Source organism: Dicentrarchus labrax, unplaced genomic scaffold (genome assembly GCF_905237075.1).
Source record: "Dicentrarchus labrax unplaced genomic scaffold, dlabrax2021, whole genome shotgun sequence".
Lineage (NCBI taxonomy): Eukaryota > Metazoa > Chordata > Actinopteri > Moronidae > Dicentrarchus > Dicentrarchus labrax.
This window is the reverse complement of record NW_026136701.1, coordinates 16055555-16078966: the sequence shown is the minus strand read 5'-3', so window position 1 is coordinate 16078966 and position 23412 is coordinate 16055555. Positions and strand designations below refer to the sequence as shown.

The 23412-nt window shown below is 39.5% G+C and overlaps 1 protein-coding gene and 1 long non-coding RNA gene across 4 annotated transcripts; one reads left to right on the top strand and one right to left on the bottom strand.

Moving 5' to 3' along the window:
* The first annotated feature begins 705 nt into the window (after positions 1-705).
* Positions 706-22341, top strand: klhl14 (kelch-like family member 14). Of its 3 annotated transcripts, none has more exons than XM_051407905.1 (9): positions 706-910; positions 6048-6948; positions 8959-9080; positions 14293-14382; positions 15163-15241; positions 15683-15873; positions 18338-18496; positions 19898-20055; positions 20674-22341. In XM_051407905.1, the coding sequence occupies exons 2-9, from the start codon at positions 6071-6073 to the stop codon at positions 20812-20814; spliced, it is 1818 nt and encodes a 605-aa protein (XP_051263865.1). In that variant the 5' UTR covers positions 706-910; positions 6048-6070; the 3' UTR covers positions 20815-22341. The 3 variants fall into 3 exon arrangements, with proteins under 3 accessions (XP_051263865.1, XP_051263859.1, XP_051263849.1); XM_051407899.1 differs by lacking the exon at positions 706-910 and adding an exon at positions 4579-5209; XM_051407889.1 differs by lacking the exon at positions 706-910 and adding an exon at positions 5269-5446.
* Positions 4305-5271, bottom strand: LOC127367784 (uncharacterized). Its single transcript, XR_007885546.1, has 2 exons — positions 5179-5271; positions 4305-4583 (listed from the first exon to the last, which is right to left on the bottom strand). It is a non-coding gene; the product is annotated as an uncharacterized LOC127367784 (long non-coding RNA).
* Positions 22342-23412: the final 1071 nt, after the last annotated feature.

Genomic DNA, 23412 nt, shown 5'->3' with positions numbered 1-23412 from the left:
GTAATTTCCTCTCAAGAGCTCTTGGAAAGAGAGAGCTTATGTTGTTGAGCTCATGTCGTCGGGGCCGGTAACAGCAGCTTGCCATTGTATTAATTATTGTCAGGGAATCCAAGGGGTGTAGATAATACAGAATGCACTGGTTGGTCCCATTTGTTTCACTTGTCAGTGGAGTGAATAATTGGGAGTGCTGACCATATTAGACACAGAGAATTTCTAAAACATACGACTCAAACAGTCGCAACACAAAAGTATGGCAGGGAAATTAAAAAGCTTAATGTCTGAGAATTTCAAATCAGTATGGAATAATTTGCTGGCTTCCCATTGCCAAAGGAATTTACTGAAGTTTAACTCTGACAACAGTAATTCAGATTCAGAGTAAAACATACACTTAAGAATATTGTTCTAAGTAAGAGATTGTTTATTATTATATTTTACATTTTATTTTTTTAAGAGATGCTATACATAGTTCTTAAACATTATATTTATTTTGATAAACATACAACTTTAAAGCATGCTGCATTTGCTTCTCAGATAAGTGTCAAATATTTTGCTCCCCAACTTTATTCTTTAAAGGTTCGAGAACATTGATACAGTTTTAGTAGAAGGGGTTTGCTAATACAATGGGGCTCATCTTGCAATTCTCCCAAGGAATAACTATCAGTCCTGCTACAGCAGCTTTAGCGTCCCTAGGTGACCGCGCCACTGAGCCCGTGCTCGCTCCATCGCACCCCACTCCACGCCTGCTGCCACCCTGAAGGTAGATGCATCACGCTGGGGAGACTGCGCAACAGCAGCCCCCTCTCCCTCCAGCCCCCAAACCTCCTCCACGGCACAGTGGCCTCCTGCGGCCCCTACACATCTCCGGGTCTCCACTACAGCCCTGGTCCCAACAGCCCAGACTCTCCCTCAGGTGAGTCTCCATACCACCTCCATGTCTCCTCCCATCTGAACTGCACAACTGGTATCCTTTTGTCATTTGAGAAATGCCACACACACATACTGTACACACACACACATACACACACACATGCTCCTGTGCTCACTCTGAAGGGGACACCGCCTGTTCCTTTCTGCTCACCTCCCGGCTGCCGGCTGACTCTCTGAGCCGTGTCTGTGGTGGCTACGCCATGTGTGGGGATCTAGGGGTTTCAAACAGCAGGCCTCCCGTACTCCCTGAATGGCAAATATAAGTGCCTACAATTTATTACACTGTGGACGTTTTATGAATCATCTCTGGCTAACTTTGATCTGAGATGACAAGCATGCGCTAATCAGTCCCACTATCAAAATATATGTCAGAAATTTTAATCAAGTAAACATGTGACTGAATGAATTGGAAATTTCCAAATTCATCAGGATAAACTAAAGCTGCTATTAGAAATGTTACACTTGAACTGACCCTTTCACTTTCTGCTCACCTTTATAGATTAAACCGATGCTTCAAGTGAACTCATTTGTTTCTTTCGTGTCCAAGCTGCTCTTGGGAGGTGACAAACTGGTACAACCATTGCCACAAACAGTTACAGTTTCTTGGGACTCTGAAACAGAAACTCCCAATCAAAACCCCTTAAAATACCGTATGGAAACTGTTTCCATATCCAAAACAGTCATATCACATTATAATATTATTGCACACATAACTGTGAACTCCTCTAAGAGCATATAAAATACATGGGGACAGAAAGGAACCCAGCTTGTATTTAGACATATAATTAACTGGAACTGATGGTGGGGGGTCCTAAAATCGAACTGCTGATATACTGCTGCTTTACAATTTTGTATTTACTGTAACCTGCAGTTTGCATGAATTTTGTCTCACTAAAGCCTCTTTAAAGAGGCTTCCTGCAGCATCTTCTGTTTCCCTCCCTGGTTTTTTTTTTTATCAGACAAAAACCTTTAAACTATAACAGTTTCACTAACACATAAATTACAACTTTCACTTTATAGGTTGCCATACCACACCACACTTAGTTAACAAAATATTTTACAAACAAGATGCTATCACCCTCTCCATGATATTAATATGATATGTTCTCTGATCTGTAAACAGCTGGTTATCTTGCGTTTCCACGATAAGAGAAAGTGCTGAGGATTTACGCTTGGTGAGCACATTTGGGCTGAATCTTTCACACGTCACAAATTGCAGATGGGAAGCAGTGATCTTGAACAGCCGATCACATTTCCGTGACCATCTGACACCTTCCATTTAGGAAAATAATACTTTCTATCTTAGCATACCCCTCTGCAGCAGCCAGCAAAAGGAATTATGCCTGGTAGACTTTGCTATTCACAACTTTGGAGCTTCTCCTTTTGTTTTGTTCCATTGCACTGATTAGATTAAATGTTCACTCTTTAATCAGTTATTCAAGGCCACAAAAATGTCTTTGGTTCGTGTTGTTTAGTTTTGTTTTTGTGTTATAAACAATGAGATGTTCATGTTATAAGCATTACACAGGAAGTAGCTGAGGGGCAAATAAGGAGCTTATTAATCCATTTCACTGTATGAAGTAGATGATCAGGGGAATCTTTGTGAATCTCTTTGAGCAGCTGTCTCTTAATTCTCATATAACTGTTGTTATTTACTCTAATATCTTCCCCTCTTGTGTCTCTATAATGTTGAGGACCAAAATACTTTTTACCCACAGAGGTAGATATGGTATCTGAGTAATATGACAGATAAATATGAGTCGGGTTAACTGGTACAGAGAGTTGTAAATCACTGTGGTGTGATTCTTTGTCTCAAAGGGTTTAATTAGTCTAGAAATTCTTCTCTTATCTGATGACCCCCCCTCCCTCTGCACACTGCAACAACTTACAACCATAAACGCCCTGCAATCTGAAGACCAGTGGCCTCAGGAGACTGAGTTGCTACAAAGAGCTGAAAGAGTTGGGATTGGTCATTTTATTGCGTTAGAATAGCTCGCTCGAGACTTGGGTAATGTAGTGCTAACTGAGTGCTAGTGCAGATAACAAGTATGTGACTCAGAAGTGAAATACAGTGAACTACTGTAATGCTCTGCAGTGTCAAGTGAAAATGAAGCAACACAATAATAGTAGTAAAACAACAATACAAACTGCTTTCGTGGGGGTTTCAAAACACTAATTAATACTACAGTATTATAGTTTTCCTTCAGTGATGATGATTATTTGAGATGCAGTGCACAATCTAATCAGTCATCGCAGAGAGTTCATGTAGAATGAATTTGCTCAGTATAACTACAAGTGGGGGGGATATGCAGGCTGCGTGCTTGTCAAATATTCAAACATCAAACTATGTTCTGGTTCCATCTCTTATAAATGCTACCTATATGTGGCCTGTTATTGCTTGACGGTAGCATGGTGTTGCTCTGTTTCATAGTACATGAACAAACCCATTTATCCCTATCTGTCATTTCATAACTTGTGAGGTATCTGTCACTTCTGGTCCCACGGGAGTCCTGTATGTAAGTTTTGTTTTACTCTAATTGAGCTCTTAATTTAATTGACAGTTTATTCTGTCCTAATAAGTCATTTCTAACTGCTTTTGATTGTATTTGCAAGAATGTTATTTTTTTGCTTATTTTTAACCTGCAACCATCCGGTGTCAACCCAGTAATGATTAGGATTGCATTACCTGATTATTCATGAACAGGGTCATAGGAAGGATACAGCCTTAATTTAGATAATAAGATTAGGCGGCTTTGTTTCCCAGTTTTTGAATGTCAGTGTAAGACATCCAGACCTGGAGCCTGAGGCAGAAAGCTGGACAGAACTGAAGGGAGTTTGTATACTGTGGTTGTAGTAAACGAAGGTACAATAGAGTATTATGACAGTAACTAGATTTATCATACAGGACTGGAAGTACCTAGGGGCTTTTAGATTGGTGGTAGTTTGTGATAGAGTGCTGTGAATTTACACCATAAGGTCAAGTGGACGTTCACATAAGACAACAAAAAGTCTCATTTTCATTGATTCATCTGTCAGCTTGTTTTAATGGATAAAGGCCAGTCTTGTAGGCTTATTGGGTCTGTGGAGGTGAAAGTGTAAAGGCATACGGATATCCAACCAGGACTTTCACATACAGCACACTACTACTGTGCACTGATGGATGTTGTATTAGGTTTCAACCCTTTGTGTTTACAGGCCTGCAGCTAGACCTCAGGTCGTGAAAGAATGACCCGATCGGACAAGATAATACTACATGAAAACACTGTATGTTATGTTAGACTTGCTTTTTTTCTGTTTCATAACTTCACATCACTTTGGGTGTTTCATGGTGCACAGTGGCCTCGTTTCTTATGTCACATAGGGATGAAAAAAGGGGGGGATTTTATAAGCTTTAATTCAACATCATAAACAACATGTGTACATTATTGTGCATGTGGTATTTATGATACAGATGCAAAACTTGAGTTTGTGTAGAGCACCTTCTTTTGAAGGACTAGCAGGAGCAGAATGAGATGAGGGGTTATTTTGGCGATGGAGATTAAGGCAGGGGCTTTTTGTCATTTGTGCGAGACAAGCCATTCATCCATCCAGTTCACAGCCAAAAAAAGGCTGGTCCCAGAAATTAGCAGTTTCAGCTCAGCAGCAAAGTCGTCGGGCTGTGAAGGCAGAGAGAAATTGACTAATTAGCAATGCGCACTAAAACTTGACGGTTCTCTCTATAACAGCGAGGGAAAGACTCGGTTTTTCTCCCCCTTTCTCTTTTCTTTCTTCCATAGATGTTTGAAATCGCAGTCATTTACGCTCGACAGTTTTTACAATAGCCTTGAGCCATAATTTTGCGAGTCTCTCCAGCATCCATACCCCTGCATGGTCTCTCTCCACCGGCCATGCACGACCGTTTCTCTCCCCAACCGTGGATTTCCTATTACTCTCGTTACGACTCACTGAGCCCCAGGCCCAAGGATAATGATGTGTTGTTTCTTGGTAGCATAATTTGTCACACGTATATTTCTTCTTCTTCTTCTCTTGCAGAAAGCACAGCTCCCTCTCACACACTCACACACTTCTTGTTAATTCAGAAGAACAAATGATCAACGTCAACAAATAACCTGAAAATAGTGACTTTATGAGTTGGAATCAATGGTTATTTGGAGACACCACCGACCATAGACTTTAAAGGAAAGGACATTTCTTTAAAAGGAGAACAAAGGGGGAAATTCAAGTGAGATTATTTGGAAACCTGAAGCTTACTTTCTTTTTTTTGGTCAAGAGCTGAAGTCAGGTAAGTTTGGCTCCTTCTCACAGGCGAGCTGCTCACATCATTTAGTTGTGACAGGCGCTTTTAGTGAATCTGGCGACAACGTTACAGCACGCTTAGTGTCAAGTTTACACACATTACGCACATAGAAAATAGCTTCTTGTGCTGCCGAAGAAACAATAGATATGCACATTACGTTTAACTTTACCGAAAGCTGCATTTCAGTGAATATTTGTCGATACTCACGTCCGCGTAACTCAGGTAGGGCTAAAAGCGAAAAGGCGCCCGTACTGCTGCTGACGGCTCGGAGACAAAAACTAATTGCTTTTGTATGACTCCGTAAATCTGTGCGATGTGTAATGTCCTCATTGTGGGGGTGTGCGGCAAGATAGGAGATGGGGGATAAGTGTTAGCTGAACGCTGCATGTTCTCCGTCCACCGTAGCGGTTGTCTCTCTTTGCCTTATCCGACAACTTCAGCCGCGTTACCGAGGCGCTGCAGCATCTTCGTATCCTCGGTTTGTTTTGACAGCGCCCTTCACAAACCTCAGCCTCCATTTAAATCATCTTGCTCTCGAGTTAAGAATGAATAAGAGTGGCACGCCGTGGGAACTACTGCGTTTTTGTTTGTTGCTTTACGACCAGAGCTCAAAGTTGAAAGCGACTGAAGCCGTATTGGATGTAGATTCTCGCCGGCGTGATGGTTGTTCCCCGCTGGACGGACGCGAGATCTGTTCAATAACTTACTCGAGAAGTCGTTTTTGCTATTTTAACAGTTGACTGCTAGCATCTGTAGGATAACGTTGTGTTGTGCAAATAAATGACCTGAGGTAAATGGCTTGCATGGTTTATTTGTTGCCTAGGTGGCGTTCACAGTCAGGAAGTCATGTCCAGATCGGGTGATAGAACATCCACCTTTGACCCAACACACAGTGACACCCTGCTGCACGGGCTCAATCTCTTATGGAGAAAACAGCTTTTCTGTGATGTGACTCTCACTGCCCAGGGACAACAGTTCCACTGCCACAAAGCCGTGCTGGCGTCCTGCTCCCAGTATTTCAGATCTCTCTTCTCTTCCCATAATGTAATCAACAATGAGGGGAGCAAAGGGGACCAGGGCAGCAGTGGGACCCCCTCATCCTCTCCTGATGACAAGCTGGTGACCCCCAGCGCAAGGCCCATCAATAACCTGGTACTCCAGGGCTGCTCCTCCATTGGACTACGATTAGTGCTGGAGTACCTGTACACTGCCAATGTGACTCTTTCCCTGGACACAGTGGAAGAGGTGCTGTCAGTCAGCAAGATCCTCAACATCCCCCAGATTACTAAGCTCAGCGTGCAGTTTCTCAACGACCAGATCTCTGTGCAAAACTACAAGCAGATCTGCAAGATTGCCGCACTCCATGGACTGGATGAGACCAAGAAGCTGGCCAACAAGTACCTGGTGGAGGATGTGCTGCTGCTGAACTTTGAGGAGATGTGTGCCATGCTAGATGCTCTGCCACCTCCTGTGGAGTCAGAACTGGCTCTATTCCAGATGTCAGTCCTCTGGCTGGAGCATGACCGGGAGACTCGCATGCACTATGCGCCGGACCTTATGAAGAGGCTGCGCTTCGCCCTTATACCTGCTCCAGAGCTGGTGGAGAGGGTGCAGTCTGTTGACTTCATGAGGAGTGACCCTGTGTGCCAGAAACTACTCCTGGATGCCATGAACTACCACCTAATGCCCTTCAGGCAGCACTGTAGGCAGTCCATGGCCAGCAGGTGAGGACGAAACAGACAAACATATACAGATACAAAAAGAGAAACACAGACACACAGAGTTCTCTCTCTCACACTCACACACACGGCCATGAGCTGTTTGAGAGTGGACGGAAGGCGATTAAATGCCTCCTACTTAAATTTGAACAAATTGCCGACTCAAGTGTTGCCCACTCGCTCCTACTGGTCTCACCGCCTGTGTAGTCTAGACCATGTAGGTGGTCAGTCAGAGATGTGAGGTTTGAGGCCTAGTTAATGAAGATTGTGGGGGGTTTTCCTGTACAAGAATGCCAGCTGTCGGGGGGCTTGATCTACTCTATGCTACACTGTATCCATAATTACAAGGTTACCTTATGTTTTAGCAAAGAAAAAACAACTCTATTTCCTCACACATCTGTGTAATTGCTCTCTAATCAGTGTAGACAAGATGCAGCAAACTAGATAAAGGCTATGCGTTTGATGTGTAGCAACTCTCATGAACACAATTTAAAATGCTGTAATTAAATTGTTACCAGAATTATATGGTAATTACATAACAATTCTGATACAAGTACAAGGATACTCCAGTTATTGAGGTCACAGTAACTCAAAATAAAACACAGTCAGAGGGAATTCATTATATTTGGGTGTGTATTATATTTGGGAAAATGCAGCTTTTATCAAATAAGGGACAATTTGACAATTCTCTCTATATTCAGGGTGGACGTGTCTCACTCGCACAAAAATAGGCCAAACTGCATGCCTTACTTCTATGTTTGTCCTGATCAGCACTTTAAGGAGCTGGTAAGTAGACAGACATTGTCAGTAAGTTGATTGATTGACGGAGCTGTTGTCAGGTTTTGTTTACAGAGCTGACTCTGTACAGTCAAGACTGGAAATCTTTTTAGCAGTGATGGCATCCGTATTCAAATTTTGAATTCATTGCATATATCTTTAAAGAGCAGAAAATTAGAGCCGTGACATCTCCAAACTTGAAAATCAAAATTTTCACAAGGAATCTTAAAGTGAGACAATTTTACGTGTATCTATTCCCACATTATTCCAATAACATATCTATCCCCACATATGGACCTAAATGAGCAAAGAATCAGGAATCCTCATAATTAGTTTCACATGCCACTGTTTCTCTCCTCTCTCAATTAATCACCATTATCTATGTCCAGGGGCTCATTTGCATATGAATAACCCCAAAACACTTCAGAGTGGGCCAGTAGCAGAGAGAATGTACCGAGACGGCGGTGATTCTCCCAAGCATAAAAAAGTAAAATATGAAAAAGGAAAAAAGGTGAATGTGACTGAATATAAAGGCCAGCTACTCTTAATCGTTTTACTGCATATTGTGATTAATTTCTGGATTTGTTTTGAAATCCATTAGAAGCCAGATAATGGTCATTAATGTACAGTAAAGTGTGCGGCTTTTGGGTTATATATCATATACAAACAGCAGGAAATATCTCACAACTGGCTTAGAGATGTCACATGAATCACTGCAGCCAATGAAATGGAGACAGTGTATAGGCAGGTTTATGTACTCAATTGCGCTTTTAGCCTCCAGCAAGGCACCCTGCGCGACCATCTTCGCTTCACAGCTAATTGAAAAGATATCTTTAGAGTACAATAACCATTCAATAACACATCAAAAGGATAAGTACGCTGTTCAGCAATTTTTTTGTTAATCATGATAAACGTGACCACATATTACTTGATTAGTGGGCTCAAGTTTAATACTTGTACCCAGACGAGGAGCAGTCATTCATTTAACCATGCATTTGTTTTTTCATTCACTGATTATTTCAATTATATGTTGCATGCATTCTCAGAGTGACAAATAAAAATATGGAGGGAAAGTGTTGTTGATGCTATCAAAGTAATTATGTAAATGAAGGAATTAAAGGTGTCCAGGTTCAGGTTGTGCACACCCCGGCCCTTGGATGTTTTATTTCAAGTCTTGATACCTGTTTTGTTCTCTGTTTCCTAACGCTTGTCCACACACCCACACTTTTGACATTACAGAATCCGTTCCAATAAGAGAATGCTGTTACTGGTGGGTGGTTTGCCTCCTGGACCTGATCGTCTCCCCAGCAATTTGGTCCAGTACTATGACGACGAGAAAAAGACATGGAAGATCCTCACAAGTGAGTAGCAAAGGCTCTGCTGCTTTTTTTTTTTAACCTGAGGCATCTTGTGTTAGTGGCTTTTATGATGAGAGAAAGTTGTTCCTATGGATGACTTTAACACAGGTTAATTTCCACAGGAAATGAGGGGAAGGAGTTCCCTAAATCCTTTAGGTAATAATGCATCACTATCACTTTTAATATAAATTTTTAATCAGAGCGTGACTTCACAGCACTGTGGAGCTTCATGCCCGGTTTCCCTTGTTTTTGCTGAAATATGCTGGCAGGATGCATGATGAGATTTACTTGAATCTAATGATCTATTGTGGCAGAGATCTAACAATAATGAATGCCATATTTCCTCAATAGCTTTTAAATGTAGCTTGATTATTCACTCACATTGATCGATACGTGAGATTGAATTACCCGATACATACTAAAGCGCAGCATGGAATTAGCCTGTTGACCTATGAGTACCGACAACTTAAATACCAAAGAGATGGATGGGGTTAGTGCAACACAGGAGCCATACTGTTCATACAAACATTCAAAAGCAAATATATGATTTTAATTGACTAAATAGCAAAAATAAACAATATAAAATGTATCCTAGAACATGTAGGAATTTATACTAGAGTACAGTTTATAAAATTGATTTCATGATGTCATATTGGAAGCAAGTTGTCATAATTTCCCCCCAAAATCTACTTTATTGAAAAAAATGTAGTGTCTATAGAAAACATGTTTGAAGACTCACCTCTGTAAAGTGTGCTATGCTCTTTTTTCTCCCTGTCTTCCCTGACCTTTTAAGGCTCACCACTATATTGTTGCCATATTGCAAAGGTCAAACAGGAGCTAATGGGAAACCATATCTGTGCTTTGCATCATCATTGCCGGACATATTGAGTTTTTGTCTTTTTGTTTTGGTTGGAGACATATCTCAGCAGTGTCTCTTCATTCGTACACATTAGCCATAGGGTCTGTTTTCTGTCAGCTCGGTACTGTGCGGTTTATGATCTCAATTTATGGCATGAGTTTTTTTTAATGAATCTGGTGTGGTGTTTCTCTTGTTGTGTCTCACGCTGTCTTCAATTCAGAGAAAGTTTTGGACATTGTTTCGTCCTCAAACATTTCTGGGCAGTCGTTTGTTGTTTTAGCTCATGTTTGCTGAAAATTACCAGGGTGCGTTTTTACTAAAGGAGCCATGCATACACAACAGTCTGAAACTCACTGGTGTTTATGTTGTCATTTTCTCATTTAACTCACACTCATGGGTATAAACTGCAACAAGCGAAAGGTCAATAGGGATTTCCATCACTCAGAACTAAAAAGTTAACACTCAAATGGTCCGTGGCCAAGTGTAAGGACAAAACTGCAAAATCATCCCCTTAACACATCAGTGACCATCTGATGTAGCCTCCACACAATGGATGTGGAATAGAAGATTATTAACATTCAATCATAACTTTTCAATGAGGCGAAACCTGAGAGGGACAGCCTTTGATTAAGACATTCATCAACACAATTTGGGAAGAATCTGATCCCTCTCGTTGTCTCGGATATATATCTACTGCTCGTTGATTCCAGTGTAAAGTTTGCCATCTAGTGTACCCACAGCAGCGTGGACGAGCACAAGACAAAGGCAGGCACAGTCTCAGCCACAATGCTGGGCTATTTTCCTCTCCTTCTTCTTTAAACCAACCTGATATTAAAATCTCCCACTTGGAAATGGACCTCATGCACGCAGCATGGCCTAGAACAAAGGAATTCAGCTCAGTGGGATGCAATTGTAATGGTGTTAAAAGCACGTCAGAGCTCGAGCAGCAGTGGTGCATTAGCTGTGGAGTCATTCAACCAACCCCGACTGTGCCTCTATGCAGAGGTTTCTGACTCCCTCTAGTGAGCCCTAGAGCTCACTGTAGACTGGAGTGATGGCGCCCATCTCGTAGAGGACTTGCTCATCCTGCCCTCCTATGGCTGTTCACCCCTGGGGTTAGTGGGAGATGTAGGAAAGGGGTCACATAGGTATATCAATTCACACTCTTTCTCAGGCGATAATTCCCAGTAAAGTCTTACATATTGTAGAAGGGAAAAAATATTTATATGTTTTATCATTTTCACTGCACAGGACTATTACAGTGGTCTCAATTATTATAGCCTGCCACTTCTTCCACTGTTCACCTGTCTCTGAGGAACCTGTGGAGGTAGGGCAAATGTCCCAAATCCTCCCACAGCGCTCCTCATACTGTAGCCTGTGACATACTGTAAAGCAGTAATCTTCTTCTCACATGGGTACAAGATGATTTTTAGTATGAGTACAAGTCGCTAGACATCAAATAAAAAGCCGCCCATCCGTGTCCTATATACTGCTGACTGAATGATAATGTAAATAGCATGTAAGGGAATTTGGCAGTCATATGGCACTCGTCTTTGAGGTGCACTGGAGGCAGGCAACCTAATCCCCTCGTTCAAGATAAAGCTGTGTTTAGTGTATGTAGTATTAGTTCCTATCTGAGACTCCCCTCCCATAGAGGACTGGCACATGTCAGCCAGCCAGAGTAAGATTGCAGGGAGAGGCCAATTGGAAAGAAATGAGATTCAAGGCTGTCTAATTTTGCAGCAACTGTGATCCATCAGGCGTTGGGGAGGTGACAGTGGAAATGACTGATGGAGACAGACAGGTGGGCTTTAACATTTCACTGATTTGTGCTCAAAAAGCACCGGGCCTGAGATTTATTGAGTGAACACGATCATGTTCATTATGACTGTCACCTAAGACCATTTCTCTACATCTCAATGGGGTCACTTCAGCAAAAGAAGATGGAGGAGATGAGGGGAGCATGAAAACATACACAAGGGGAAATCCTCCACAAAGGGGTCCTGCTGCAGCTGTGGGCTTGTAGCTGTTTATGCTAACTTGTGCTAAAACCTGATGAGGAGCATGATGCACTAAAGATCATATTTATTGGATGTTCTGAATATGTTACTAGATGAACAGCTGCTGTGGTATAATGTTAGCAGGAGAGAAAAGGGTTGCAGTGTGAAATTCAGTCATGAAGTACTGACTGGTCCGAAAATACAAACTCATATACGTCATCAGATAGATGTAGATGGATGAATGAAAGGTTACAAAACAAAAGCAATGAGGAGAGGAAATAAATCCTATAACACTGACTCACACTGAGTATTGTGAAATAGCCTGTTGTGATGAGTACATTGCAAATTAAATCAATCTTGACATTAATATGTACTATGAGCCCTCCTTGTCAAACAATAGGACACGCAGCATGACAAAATAAAAATGGTTGATTGAGAAACACTGCCAATGCAAATGTTGCTTATTTAAAAGTTAAGATTCTGTAGATGTTTTATGCACAATTTTGCAACATTTACTGTCCAGACCAGGAGACCTGTATTAAGGATCTGCAATTAGGTTCAGTTTTTTAAAGCACTGTTCAATAATGGGCTAATGTAGTTTTACAATATATTTTCCTTTTTAAGTATTATTGTAGAATATAGAATAAAATTGATTAATCAAACTGTTTTAGGATACCTGATGGCAGGTGTATATTTTAGTATGTTAAGTGCCAACAGAGTTAGAGACATTTATGTCATCTTGGCAAAGAACAAAAAACAACTCATGTACAAGATTGCATGTTCTGTGTTGCACTATGAGACTGGAGATGTAGTTGATAGGTTATCAACACTTACTAAACAGTGGCTGTATTCATTTATTGATTAATGAGAGTACCGTTTTTGTTTTTGCCCTAGAAAAAGTTATCAACACACTATTTATTTTAAACCACCACTTATTGTGTTTGTGAGAGGCAATTCTGTAAAGCTCAAACAGGTGTTCATGGGGTATCAAGAGTTATTTATCTGGTACATTTATTAGACTTTATTTTAGCACCAGGGTTAGGTATGGCCTAAATAACCTGGTTTATGTGCTGCTCTTCATTTAGGGGCCTTGATTATTATGTAATGATACAATGTCACGTTTATTGGGGTTTATTAGCCTTGTATTTATAATGTTATGTACTGTACATTTATGAGAAATCATATAAATGTTTTGGGTCACACTTTATATTAAGGTACACATATTCAACATTGACTAGTTGCTTATAAGCATGCATATTAGTAGCATATTGGCTATTTATTAGTCATTATAAAGCACTTAGTAATGCCTATTTTGCATGATCATATTCTATGACTAGTAGGCTATTACCTCAATAACTTCCTAATTACTTTTTACTGACAGTAAGCAAAAAAGTTGTTGTACATAAATTACAATTAGTTCAAATGCTTTGTTCAGTGAGGGCCTTAACAGATGGCAGTACCACAAGAATACTCATTCTCTCTTAATACGAACTTATAAATATGGTCTATTCTTATGGAAAAAAAGATATATAATGTTGATTGTTACTGACACCTTTCTCTACATCTCAATGGTGGCATGCCAGCAAAAGCAGATGGAGGAGAGGAGGGGAGCACAAAAACATACACAAGGGGAAATCCTCCACAAGGAGTTCTGCTGCAGCTGTGGGCTTGTAGCTATTTATGCTAACTTGTGCTAACACCTGATGAGGAGTATGATGCAGTAAATATCATATTTATTGGATGTACTGAATATGTTACTAGATGAATAGCTGCTGTGGTATATTTTAATGTTAGTAGTAGTACCACAAGAATAGTCATTCTCTCTTAATAACACTTATTAAATATGGTTTATTGCTATGTAACAAAACACAAAACTACAAGTGTTAATAGTTTCCAAATACCTCTAAATTCCCATTCTAAAGTAAGGTCTTACTTGTAACTTAAACTTAATCTGTAATAATTGAAAAAAAAAAAAAGAGATTATAATCTAGGTTGAATACAAGTTTAATAGTTCAAAGTCTGACTGTGACTTTGACCCACACTGAGCAGTGCATATTAGTTCTCCTTGCTTACCATCAGTAAGCAGTAATTAGCAGGTTGTTGAGGGAAAAGTCTTACGGCCTAATAGTTGTCGAATATGGTCATGCAGAACAAGACAATAATAACTGCTTTATATTGACTAATAAAGAGCCACATGCAACTAGTTAATTGTGGCTATGTGCACCTTAATATAAAGTGTTACCAAGTTTTAAAAGTCAGGGTCAGATTTTGCCCACAGGGTACTATCTACCTTCTGCTGACCTATATCATTCACAGTTTTAGTGATTGACACCTTTGATTTTTGTGTCTTGTCTAGTAATGCCTTACAACAGCGCCCATCACTGCGTGGTGGAGGTGGAGAACTTTCTGCTGCTGCTGGGCGGAGAGGACCAGTGGAACCCCAACGGTACAGTAACACCACAGACTGAACGTCTTGCTTTTCAGTGATTTCACACAGCACATTTGTCAGTGTTGACTTAGTTTAGAGAGCGCTCTGAGCCAGAGTTGATGCAAGTTCAAACCCATCAGAGTTAATGTAACACTTTCAGATAGTTTCAAACACTCATCCTAGAGCCAGATCAGCTTTGAGTGGACAAACAACACTCTAGTCAACACTTGTCAATAATTGGCATAGAAAAATAACTGTTATTAACACTGAAATATTTGTGGTGTAGAAGTGTTAAGAGTGCTTTTTGTGAAATGCTGGTTACGGACTGCCACATAAGAAACAAAGACTGTAAATGATCAAACAATCTGATGCTGTCCTTTTGTTCTTATTCCACAAAGTTTCACAACAATAGAGTGCTGCAGTCAGTCGGGTATGTTTAGCTCTGAGAGTAAAAATCCACACAATACAAATCATCATTAGAGATCATTTAAGAAGTTCTGAACACATTATCCTCCAAAACCAGATCACTCTCTGACAAGACTTCAACACTTGTTAACTACAATTATCATGTGTGGGCGGTGATTTTCAGATAATATGTTTATATTAAATGAAGACTTGCAGAGTCACAGTTGTGCATTTCATTGGTAGTGTATGTAACAAGGACATTGGCAAAGAGTAGGCCAATTAAAACTGAGCACTGCCATAATCTGCTTAAACTGTATCATACCATAAAGACTCACTCAACTAGGTCATTTGAGTAATCAGTGTTGTTGATCTTGATTTCTATCTGTTTTGCAGGAAAGCACAGCACTAATTTTGTCAGCCGCTATGATCCCAGATTCAACAGTTGGATACAGTTGCCTCCTATGCAGGAGAGGTAAGTCTGTTCATATATGTGTACGGTACTTCTGATGATGCATGAACAAACTATAGGATTTTCCAGGGTTGTTGGAAGAAATGCACAAATATTATTGACTTCTAATACGTCAAATATTAAGAAGATAAACAAAATTGTGCTAAAATGAAAATTATTTTAATTTTGTATTAGTATTTGCATACAAACATTGTATAATGCTTTCTGTTTATTTTAGGTTAGAGTATGAAAGAATAAGAGCTTTTTGAAATATAAAAATAAGTACACACACTACACTGGCAGCTGTGAGCACCCACAAACAGGTCCTCACAGCTGGTAAATGTGTAACTAGCCCTAAGCAGTTAACTTATTGCAAATCATTTTTTTCCACTTTACACACAAACTGTGGAAAACCTTGTCATTGCTGGTTTAATGATGTTGTCTGGATGACACTTCATTCCTCAGGAGAGCCAGTTTCTTTGCCTGCCGCCTGGATAAGCACCTGTACGTGATTGGTGGTAGGAACGAGAGCGGCTACCTCTCCAGCGTGGAGTCCTACAACCTGGAGACCAACGAGTGGAACTACGTGTCGTCTCTGCCGCAGCCTCTGGCAGCCCATGCAGGATCCGTGCACAACGGCAAGATCTACATATCAGGTGAGGAGAGAACCTGTCACTCAGTCAGACTTATTATCCCATCTTCTTCTGTCATGACGCTTTCCTCAAATAATTTAATCATCACTCTGCTACATAAAATATACAGAATGTCCTTTTTAAAAAGGTGCCTGATGTTCATTTGAAAACGATAAATACATCCTCTAAAACATTAATATATGATAGGCACAACAGTATCAATCATCTTATCACAGATGGATAATGTGTTGTTGTCATATTAAAACAGTGACCATAGACAATAACTATACACACATATGCAGTACTGAATAAAGTAGGAGTGGAATGTGGTTAAATACATTTAGAGCCTGTTTACACCTGGTATCTCCACGTGCATCTCGAGTGACCACTAGTGATCGGATCTCACTTACCCACTCTGTAGGGCTGTACGCTACTATTCTGTCAGCCAGTGTCCATTATTACTGTCCTTTTTTTACTTCAGTGACACACTAGCCCATTGCTTTTACCTGCGCTGCCAGCAGCCCCGGAGGAAAGACGTTACTGCGCTGTGGGATTTTATAACTGAACTTTATGAGCAGGACACACGCTTTTTTGACTATGTGGAAATCTGATGTTTTCACGTCACAGATGACAAAGAAAGACATTAATGCCAGTGGAAGTAGAAGTGTGCATCCTGCTCCCACCATGAAGCGTCTCTCCTGTCGCGGGGCTGCTAACAGGCTGTCAGAGAGTCACTCACAGTGGACGGCGGTAGAGGAGGTTGTTCTGCCGTCTAGCCAACACGCTGGGAAATAACTCTGTAAGAAATAACTTAATGTGTAATGTTTCCTGAATTCACAAGATGGCCCAAATAATTAACAATATGTCGTAGATAATGTTTCACAAACTTTATAAAGTTTCTCCTCACTCAATAACTCCCAAAATTGCGTGATCTGTTTTTAAGGGAGTCTGGGAATATTGCGGTTACTAGTTCAGTGGTCAAATCAATTGAAATAGACAGTGTGTTCACAAACATCTTCTGCTTATCTTGGCAGGTAAAAGAACCCAAGCACATAATTTGCATTACCGGGAAATAAATAGACAGCGTGTTTCATTTGTACTTACAGGATGTCAGTTAAGTTGGCAGTTGCTCTGTGTGGCCCAGGATACATTAGTGTTTATACTACAGAAGATATGCGTCCCAGAACACCTCGGCAAGTGGTTTTATTGATCGGAATCACAATGTGTCCCGGCAGTTGTTTACACTTGTATTTAGAGCTGTCCACTTGTGATCGGATCACCCAAGAGGCATTCTGATACCAGGTGTAAACAGGCTCTTACTCAAGCACAAACAGTTTTACTTTTTAATATTTAGAATATTTCTTTTTCCTATCACCTTAAACTTCTATTCGAATACAGTTATGAGGAAAATATTGTATTTTTTACTCCAATTTATTTGTTTGATAGCTACAGTGATTATTTACTTTGCAGATTTTTAAATACAAAACATGTTATCAGTTTAGAAAATGAATCTTTTAAACTCACTTTTTTCAAATTTTCAAAGAGTTCCAACCAAGTTTTTCGCACAGCTCCCTCTGAAGACAGAAAATGCTTTAGTCAACTTTTTTTCACAAATGCAATAGTACTCCCCAGGACCTAAAGAGACTTTGATGAGTGAAATCAGTGGAGTTCCTCTTCAATCAGGAACATGTGAGCCCTATATCTTTTTATCCTCTGGCCATGCAGCTTCAAGTGAAAAACTGAGGTCCAAATTTCAAACAATTCTCTCAAAGGCTGGAGAGAAATATTCAGAACAAATTTTTTCTTCCTTAAAGACATGACTGAATACCTGGTTTACGCTTTGATTTGATTGTCACCAAGTCTCTTGCAAAGTGCCTCAAAACACCACAATACAATACCAACTCAATATAACTTCAGTCTTAAGTCTATACAATACTTCTACTTTATAAAATCTATAACAATATCTTTTGTTTTAGTGACATTTAAATCAAAGAATCATCACGCCAACACAGCAAGTCATAAACCAAAATCCTATCTTCCAAAAGCTGACTATCACTGAATCATCGGTGAACTTTATGACGTGACTATTGTACTGTACTATGCAGCATGCCAGTCATTAAAATATTAGACTGAAAGGAGGGAACAAAGGCACCAACCTTGAGTGGAACCTGTGTTTGAATAGAGCTGGTTGGAGAAGGCGCCATTAACTCTGACGCACTGCAATCTATCAGAAAATAAATTAAATAATGAATGTAGCCAGTGATACAAAGATCAAGTTTAAAAAAGAGCCAAAAAGGTTCTCTGTAAGCACATGTGGCTGCATAGATTAATTAATAATTAAATAATTAAATTAAAGAGAGAAATCAATAATGTATAGGTATTAATCATATGTTGAGATACACATGTCATTTTGCCCTACAGAGTTTATTACATGAGCAGCCAGTATGTCACAGTATTAAAGGCACAGTTCTGTGTTTACCTGTTGCAGGAGGAGTTCACAATGGAGAGTATGTGTCCTGGCTGTACTGTTATGACCCTATAATGGACGTGTGGGCTAGGAAACAGGATATGAACACAAAGCGTGCCATTCATGCCCTGGCTGGAATGAACGACCGCCTATATGCTATTGGTGGAAACCATTTGAAAGGTAGGTGCTTGAACATTTCGGGGAAAAAATAAACAAAAAAACAGGTCAAGATTGATACTTTTTTTCAAAGCTGTGTGAAAGAGATGCTGCTATTATGAGCAAGCGATGATGACCTTTATTACACTCTGTGACCTATATTCCCTCTTCTCTTTCACTCTTCATCATTCAAGGCACAAAAGGAAAAACTGAACAAAAAACTGAATTGCTGTTACGTGTTTTGTGTTTGATCAGCAGAACTGAATGCTTGCATCTGAATGGGAGCTGAAATTGAATGTGATATTCTGAAATACAGTCTTACACTACTAATTAAAAAGACTGTTAAATGTACATTCAGTGTACATGGTTTACAATTTGCAAACTCTAATTGACTTTTCACTTCAAATACAGCTCATGAAAACTTTTCATAAGTGCGCTGAAATCTGTCACAACTGTATTCACATTCATTGTCTCAGGCTTGTGATTCATTATGGTGTGTGTGTGTGTGTGTGTGTGTGTGTGATTCATGTCTTTCTTTGTGGTTTATTTTGTGGGATGGATGTGGGTTCTTCTACTCAAGTGTGTGTTTGTACATCCATTTCAATTTAAAACACATACACAGCTTTCTTGAAGGGAAATGTGCTATATTAAAACATGCTTTGCCTTCAGATTGTGGCAAATCTCGGGTGCTCGGGAAAAAGCCGGCTCTTGTAAATATAATCAACCAGGCTTCAGAGGCCCTGGGAGGAATGAATGAAGGAAAACAAAGATTCTCTGGACTGATCCAGATGTCAATGTTTTATCTGTTTGTTTTTTCCTCTGTATTTACCTGCATATATAGTGGTTATCATGTTGTTATCAGTATATTGACTGAGCACCAAGTTTAAAGAAAAACAGGCAGTACATTAATTTGGCCCTACTGTGCAATACCAGGGTCTGTTAGCTGCATACATTCAAAACTTGATTTCAAATCTCTGGTACATATTTCTCTATAACATTAAGTATTCATGACTACATATAAAGCTAATATGCTTTCTCAGGACTGCATGTGAGTAGTTTGATCAGATTTTATTTGCAGTGGGCTAACAAAATGTGAAAACAACCTTAAACTGTCTTCAGATTTTGATTTAAATGTTGTTAAATACTGATTGGTGCACAGAAGTGTCTCCAAAGGAGTCCCGTCCACTTCAAATCAGTAAGAAAAAGAACTAAAACTGTTCTTACTTTGGTTGAAGATTATGTGTTCAAAAAGCCATCTCTCACAGTGAGAAGCTGATTGTAAAAATGTGGTTTTCAGGGCCTTTAAAGTCAAACAAGCAGCTTATTACTGTAAACTGGACCTACAATTACAGGAAATAATAACCGAATGTGATACACTGAAGTGCTGTCATTATTTTAAGATATTTTTCTTCCTCTCTCGCAAAGGTTTCTCCCATCTAGACGTGATGTTGGTGGAGTGTTACGACCCGAAAGCTGACCAGTGGAACATCCTGCAGACACCCATCCTGGAGGGTCGCAGCGGCCCGGGCTGTGCTGTTTTGGATGACAGCATCTTCCTCGTGGGGGGCTACAGCTGGAGCATGGTATACTCTTACACACGAGATTAGTTTCTATTGAAGGATAAGAGTGGCAAAATTCTATATTTCTGTTATTATCAGCGAATCAAGATGAAAAGACCAAAACCAACAATGTGTTTGTCTCAATTCTTTCCCACTTCCCTGCCCCTTTTTATCTTTAAAAAGCTAAATCATTTTCTGTAACATCTGGACACTGTAGTTTTTAACAAATATTGCTCAAACTCAAAATATTGGATCTGTCAGGGACTATTTTCAGCTGTGGATTAATACACACTTTATTTGGGACTAACAATAAACTACAGTGTCTGTGTTCATGGTAATAAAGGATTGTGTCGCCCAGTGCAACAATGATGTGTTTTTAATCGTTTTTGGTCAACAGTTGAAGTCTGTTGCACAGAGCAAGACGCTATATTATACTAGAATCAGTTCATTGTTGATTTTAGTCTTTTTGGAATTTGTTGACAAAAGATAAATATAGAAAATCACCAGACTTTAATCTTTAAAGTTTTTGCTGCTTTTTTTTGACTACACGCCTTTATATAAAAACCAAGTTTTTTCATTCCAGAAATCCAAACAGCACCAAGAGGAATGAAGAGACTGACTTGATTTTCTTTTTTTCCTCAGGGGGCCTATAAGTCTTCTACCATCTGCTACAGCCCAGAGAAAGGAACATGGACAGAGCTGGAGGGAGAGGTGGCAGAGCCCTTAGCGGGCCCAGCCTGTTCCACCGTCATACTGCCTGCCTGCCTTCCCTTTAACAAATGACAACTAAAGGCGAGTGAGGAGCGGCGGAGTGTATGGGAGGAGGACCATCAATAAGCAAAACAGTTGTCAACAATTTTGTGACAAATCCTCTGGTCAGACGACGGGGGTGTGTATAAATTATTTTTTTACAGGTTTGACCAGAGCACTTTCGTTATTCCCTACTGAAGGTTTGAAAAAAAAAAAGAAAAGAAGAAGAATTGTGTAACTCATGTATTTAAACTCATCTGTGTTCTGAGAAATGGTCAGTTTCATATTTGATTTAATTTAAACTGATAGTAAGTGTTTTTGGCTTCTCTTCTATAGCACGCATAGTGTTGAACTGAATTATAGCTTTCAAATCCATTGTATCTTGTATTCAGTAGAGGCATAATTCCAGCAAAATGCAGTGTTGTTTCCTGGACTGACACTGGGAGTAATGGTGATCAGTCCCAAACTGTCATGGGCTTAAGTTAAACTAGGGCTGGGTGGGTTACATTAACCGTGATGATCAAAGTGTATAAATATTCTTCATCACTAATGGTACAACTCATTTTTCTCTGGCTTGATTGTGCACTGCATCCCGCTGCATCACCTGGTTGGATCATTATGCAACTTTCTCTTAAAATGAACATATTTAAAATGGGGAAGTTTCCAGAAACATTTCCTAACTACAGTTTGCATTATTTAACTGACATACAAACAAAAATACATTGCAACTAGACATACCAGCGGGTATCCTGGGGTCTAAACACTGTAAAAAAAAAAAAAAAAAAAGACAGTTACACAATGATCTTCATGAGGATGTGTCCATGTCACCCAGCCCTAATTTTTAACGGATTATCTTAATCATTTACACCCAGACTGAAGTCGTGTTTCTGTATAACTTGTTGAACAGAGAGTTCCTTACAGGTTATCTGCTTGACAGAAAAAATCTTGCCAAATGTTTGCGGCAACTATTCTTCATGCTGCAAGCGAAACAATTTAAGGTTTACCATTGATTCGTAAATATTCCTATGACGCACTAATTATACTATGATGGTACAATCAAATTGTAATTGCTAGCCAATGTATTTATGGGTAGCATGTTTGGGTAAACATATGGAGAGAACAGTAGTTTGGTTTGTTCTCCTTCAAGTTAATGCTAACAGGCCCGTTTATGAGGCCACGTAGCATTACCTTTATGGGATTTTAATCTTTAATGTATGAAAAACAAACAAGCATACAGTGGTCCTTAATGCACTAATGGTGAACTTTTAATTCAGCACTTTTAATTCACTACAATGTAAATTAATTAATGTGCTGTGTTTAAAAAAATGATCTTCAGTACGAATGAATCAAAGTCCAGTTTAGTCTACGTTACTAGGTTCAAAAAGTTGACTCTAAATATCGATGCAGTACCTGTTCTGTAAAGATTTGTTGATTTCATTCTTGTACATAATCGCTTGCAGTGAAACATTTTTGTGCACTCAACCTTGGATTTATTCTCAAATCCTGTTATGTCCTTTGCATTTTAGAATATGAAAATAAACTGACTCTTGATGATTAAAATACTTCTTTCAGTTATTTGGCATTTTCGATGGAAAATGATTTGAGATAATTCAGCTTTTTTCTTAAAGACAAAGTTGTCCATTATTGTAGACATACCGTGCTAAAACTGACTCTAAGATGGACTTGGAAAATGATGGAAAACATCACATTTTTTTTTTTTTTTTTTTTCTTGGAATAGATTTCCGTCTCAAAATGTAATCACATGAATCAACCCAAAGAGGCAAAATCATTCTCTGGTTGAACTGTTCACCAATCAAGTAGGAATTGCTTTAATTTTAAGGAATCGTGAACCAAAAGTCTGTAAGCCACTGAACACAGAAGGAGATCTGTGCAATAACTCATCTAAATGATTAAAGCACAACTTCACATTTTGATAGAATGAAGCTCAGATGCACAATACATGCCAAGTGTTCACAACTCATAAGAACAAATAAAATATGAGTTAATATGTAGTTGTTTCAAACTAGAGACTTTGATACTTGAAGACTCCACTATAGTTGGCTGGACTGCAGATTAATTCATGTTTATATGAGTTGAAGAACAATTAATTTAACTTGCAATTGATCTCCACAGCCCCAAACACCACTCATAGATTGACTGTTGTAGATAATATGAATAAAGACGGTACAATTATTAATAAATCTGACCCTGAAACACTTTAAGATTAGAAAAAACACAACATTACACCAAGCAAGAGTCTGTAAAATGTGAACCAGTGAGTATACAAAGTGAACCTGATGTTTACCTTCAGGGCAGCCTCTCATGCCAGACCAGATTTGATTTGCCAACCATTTACTACCAACTGTCTCATGCACCAAACAGCATGCCCATCCCCCTACACATACACCTGATGGTTTGTTTCTAATGTCTTCTTGTTTTGTTTTTTTCTTTCAATGGCAGCAGTTTCTCTGCTTGGCGTCTCCACTTCATGCATCCACTTGGCCTTGTGCCTGGAGGATAAGACGGCAATTATTTCCTCACAGAGATGATTCTGCTAGATTACATAAATCCATATCTAATTCACACAATATGGCATCGGGACATAAGAAAATACTCAGTGTTCTTCTTGTC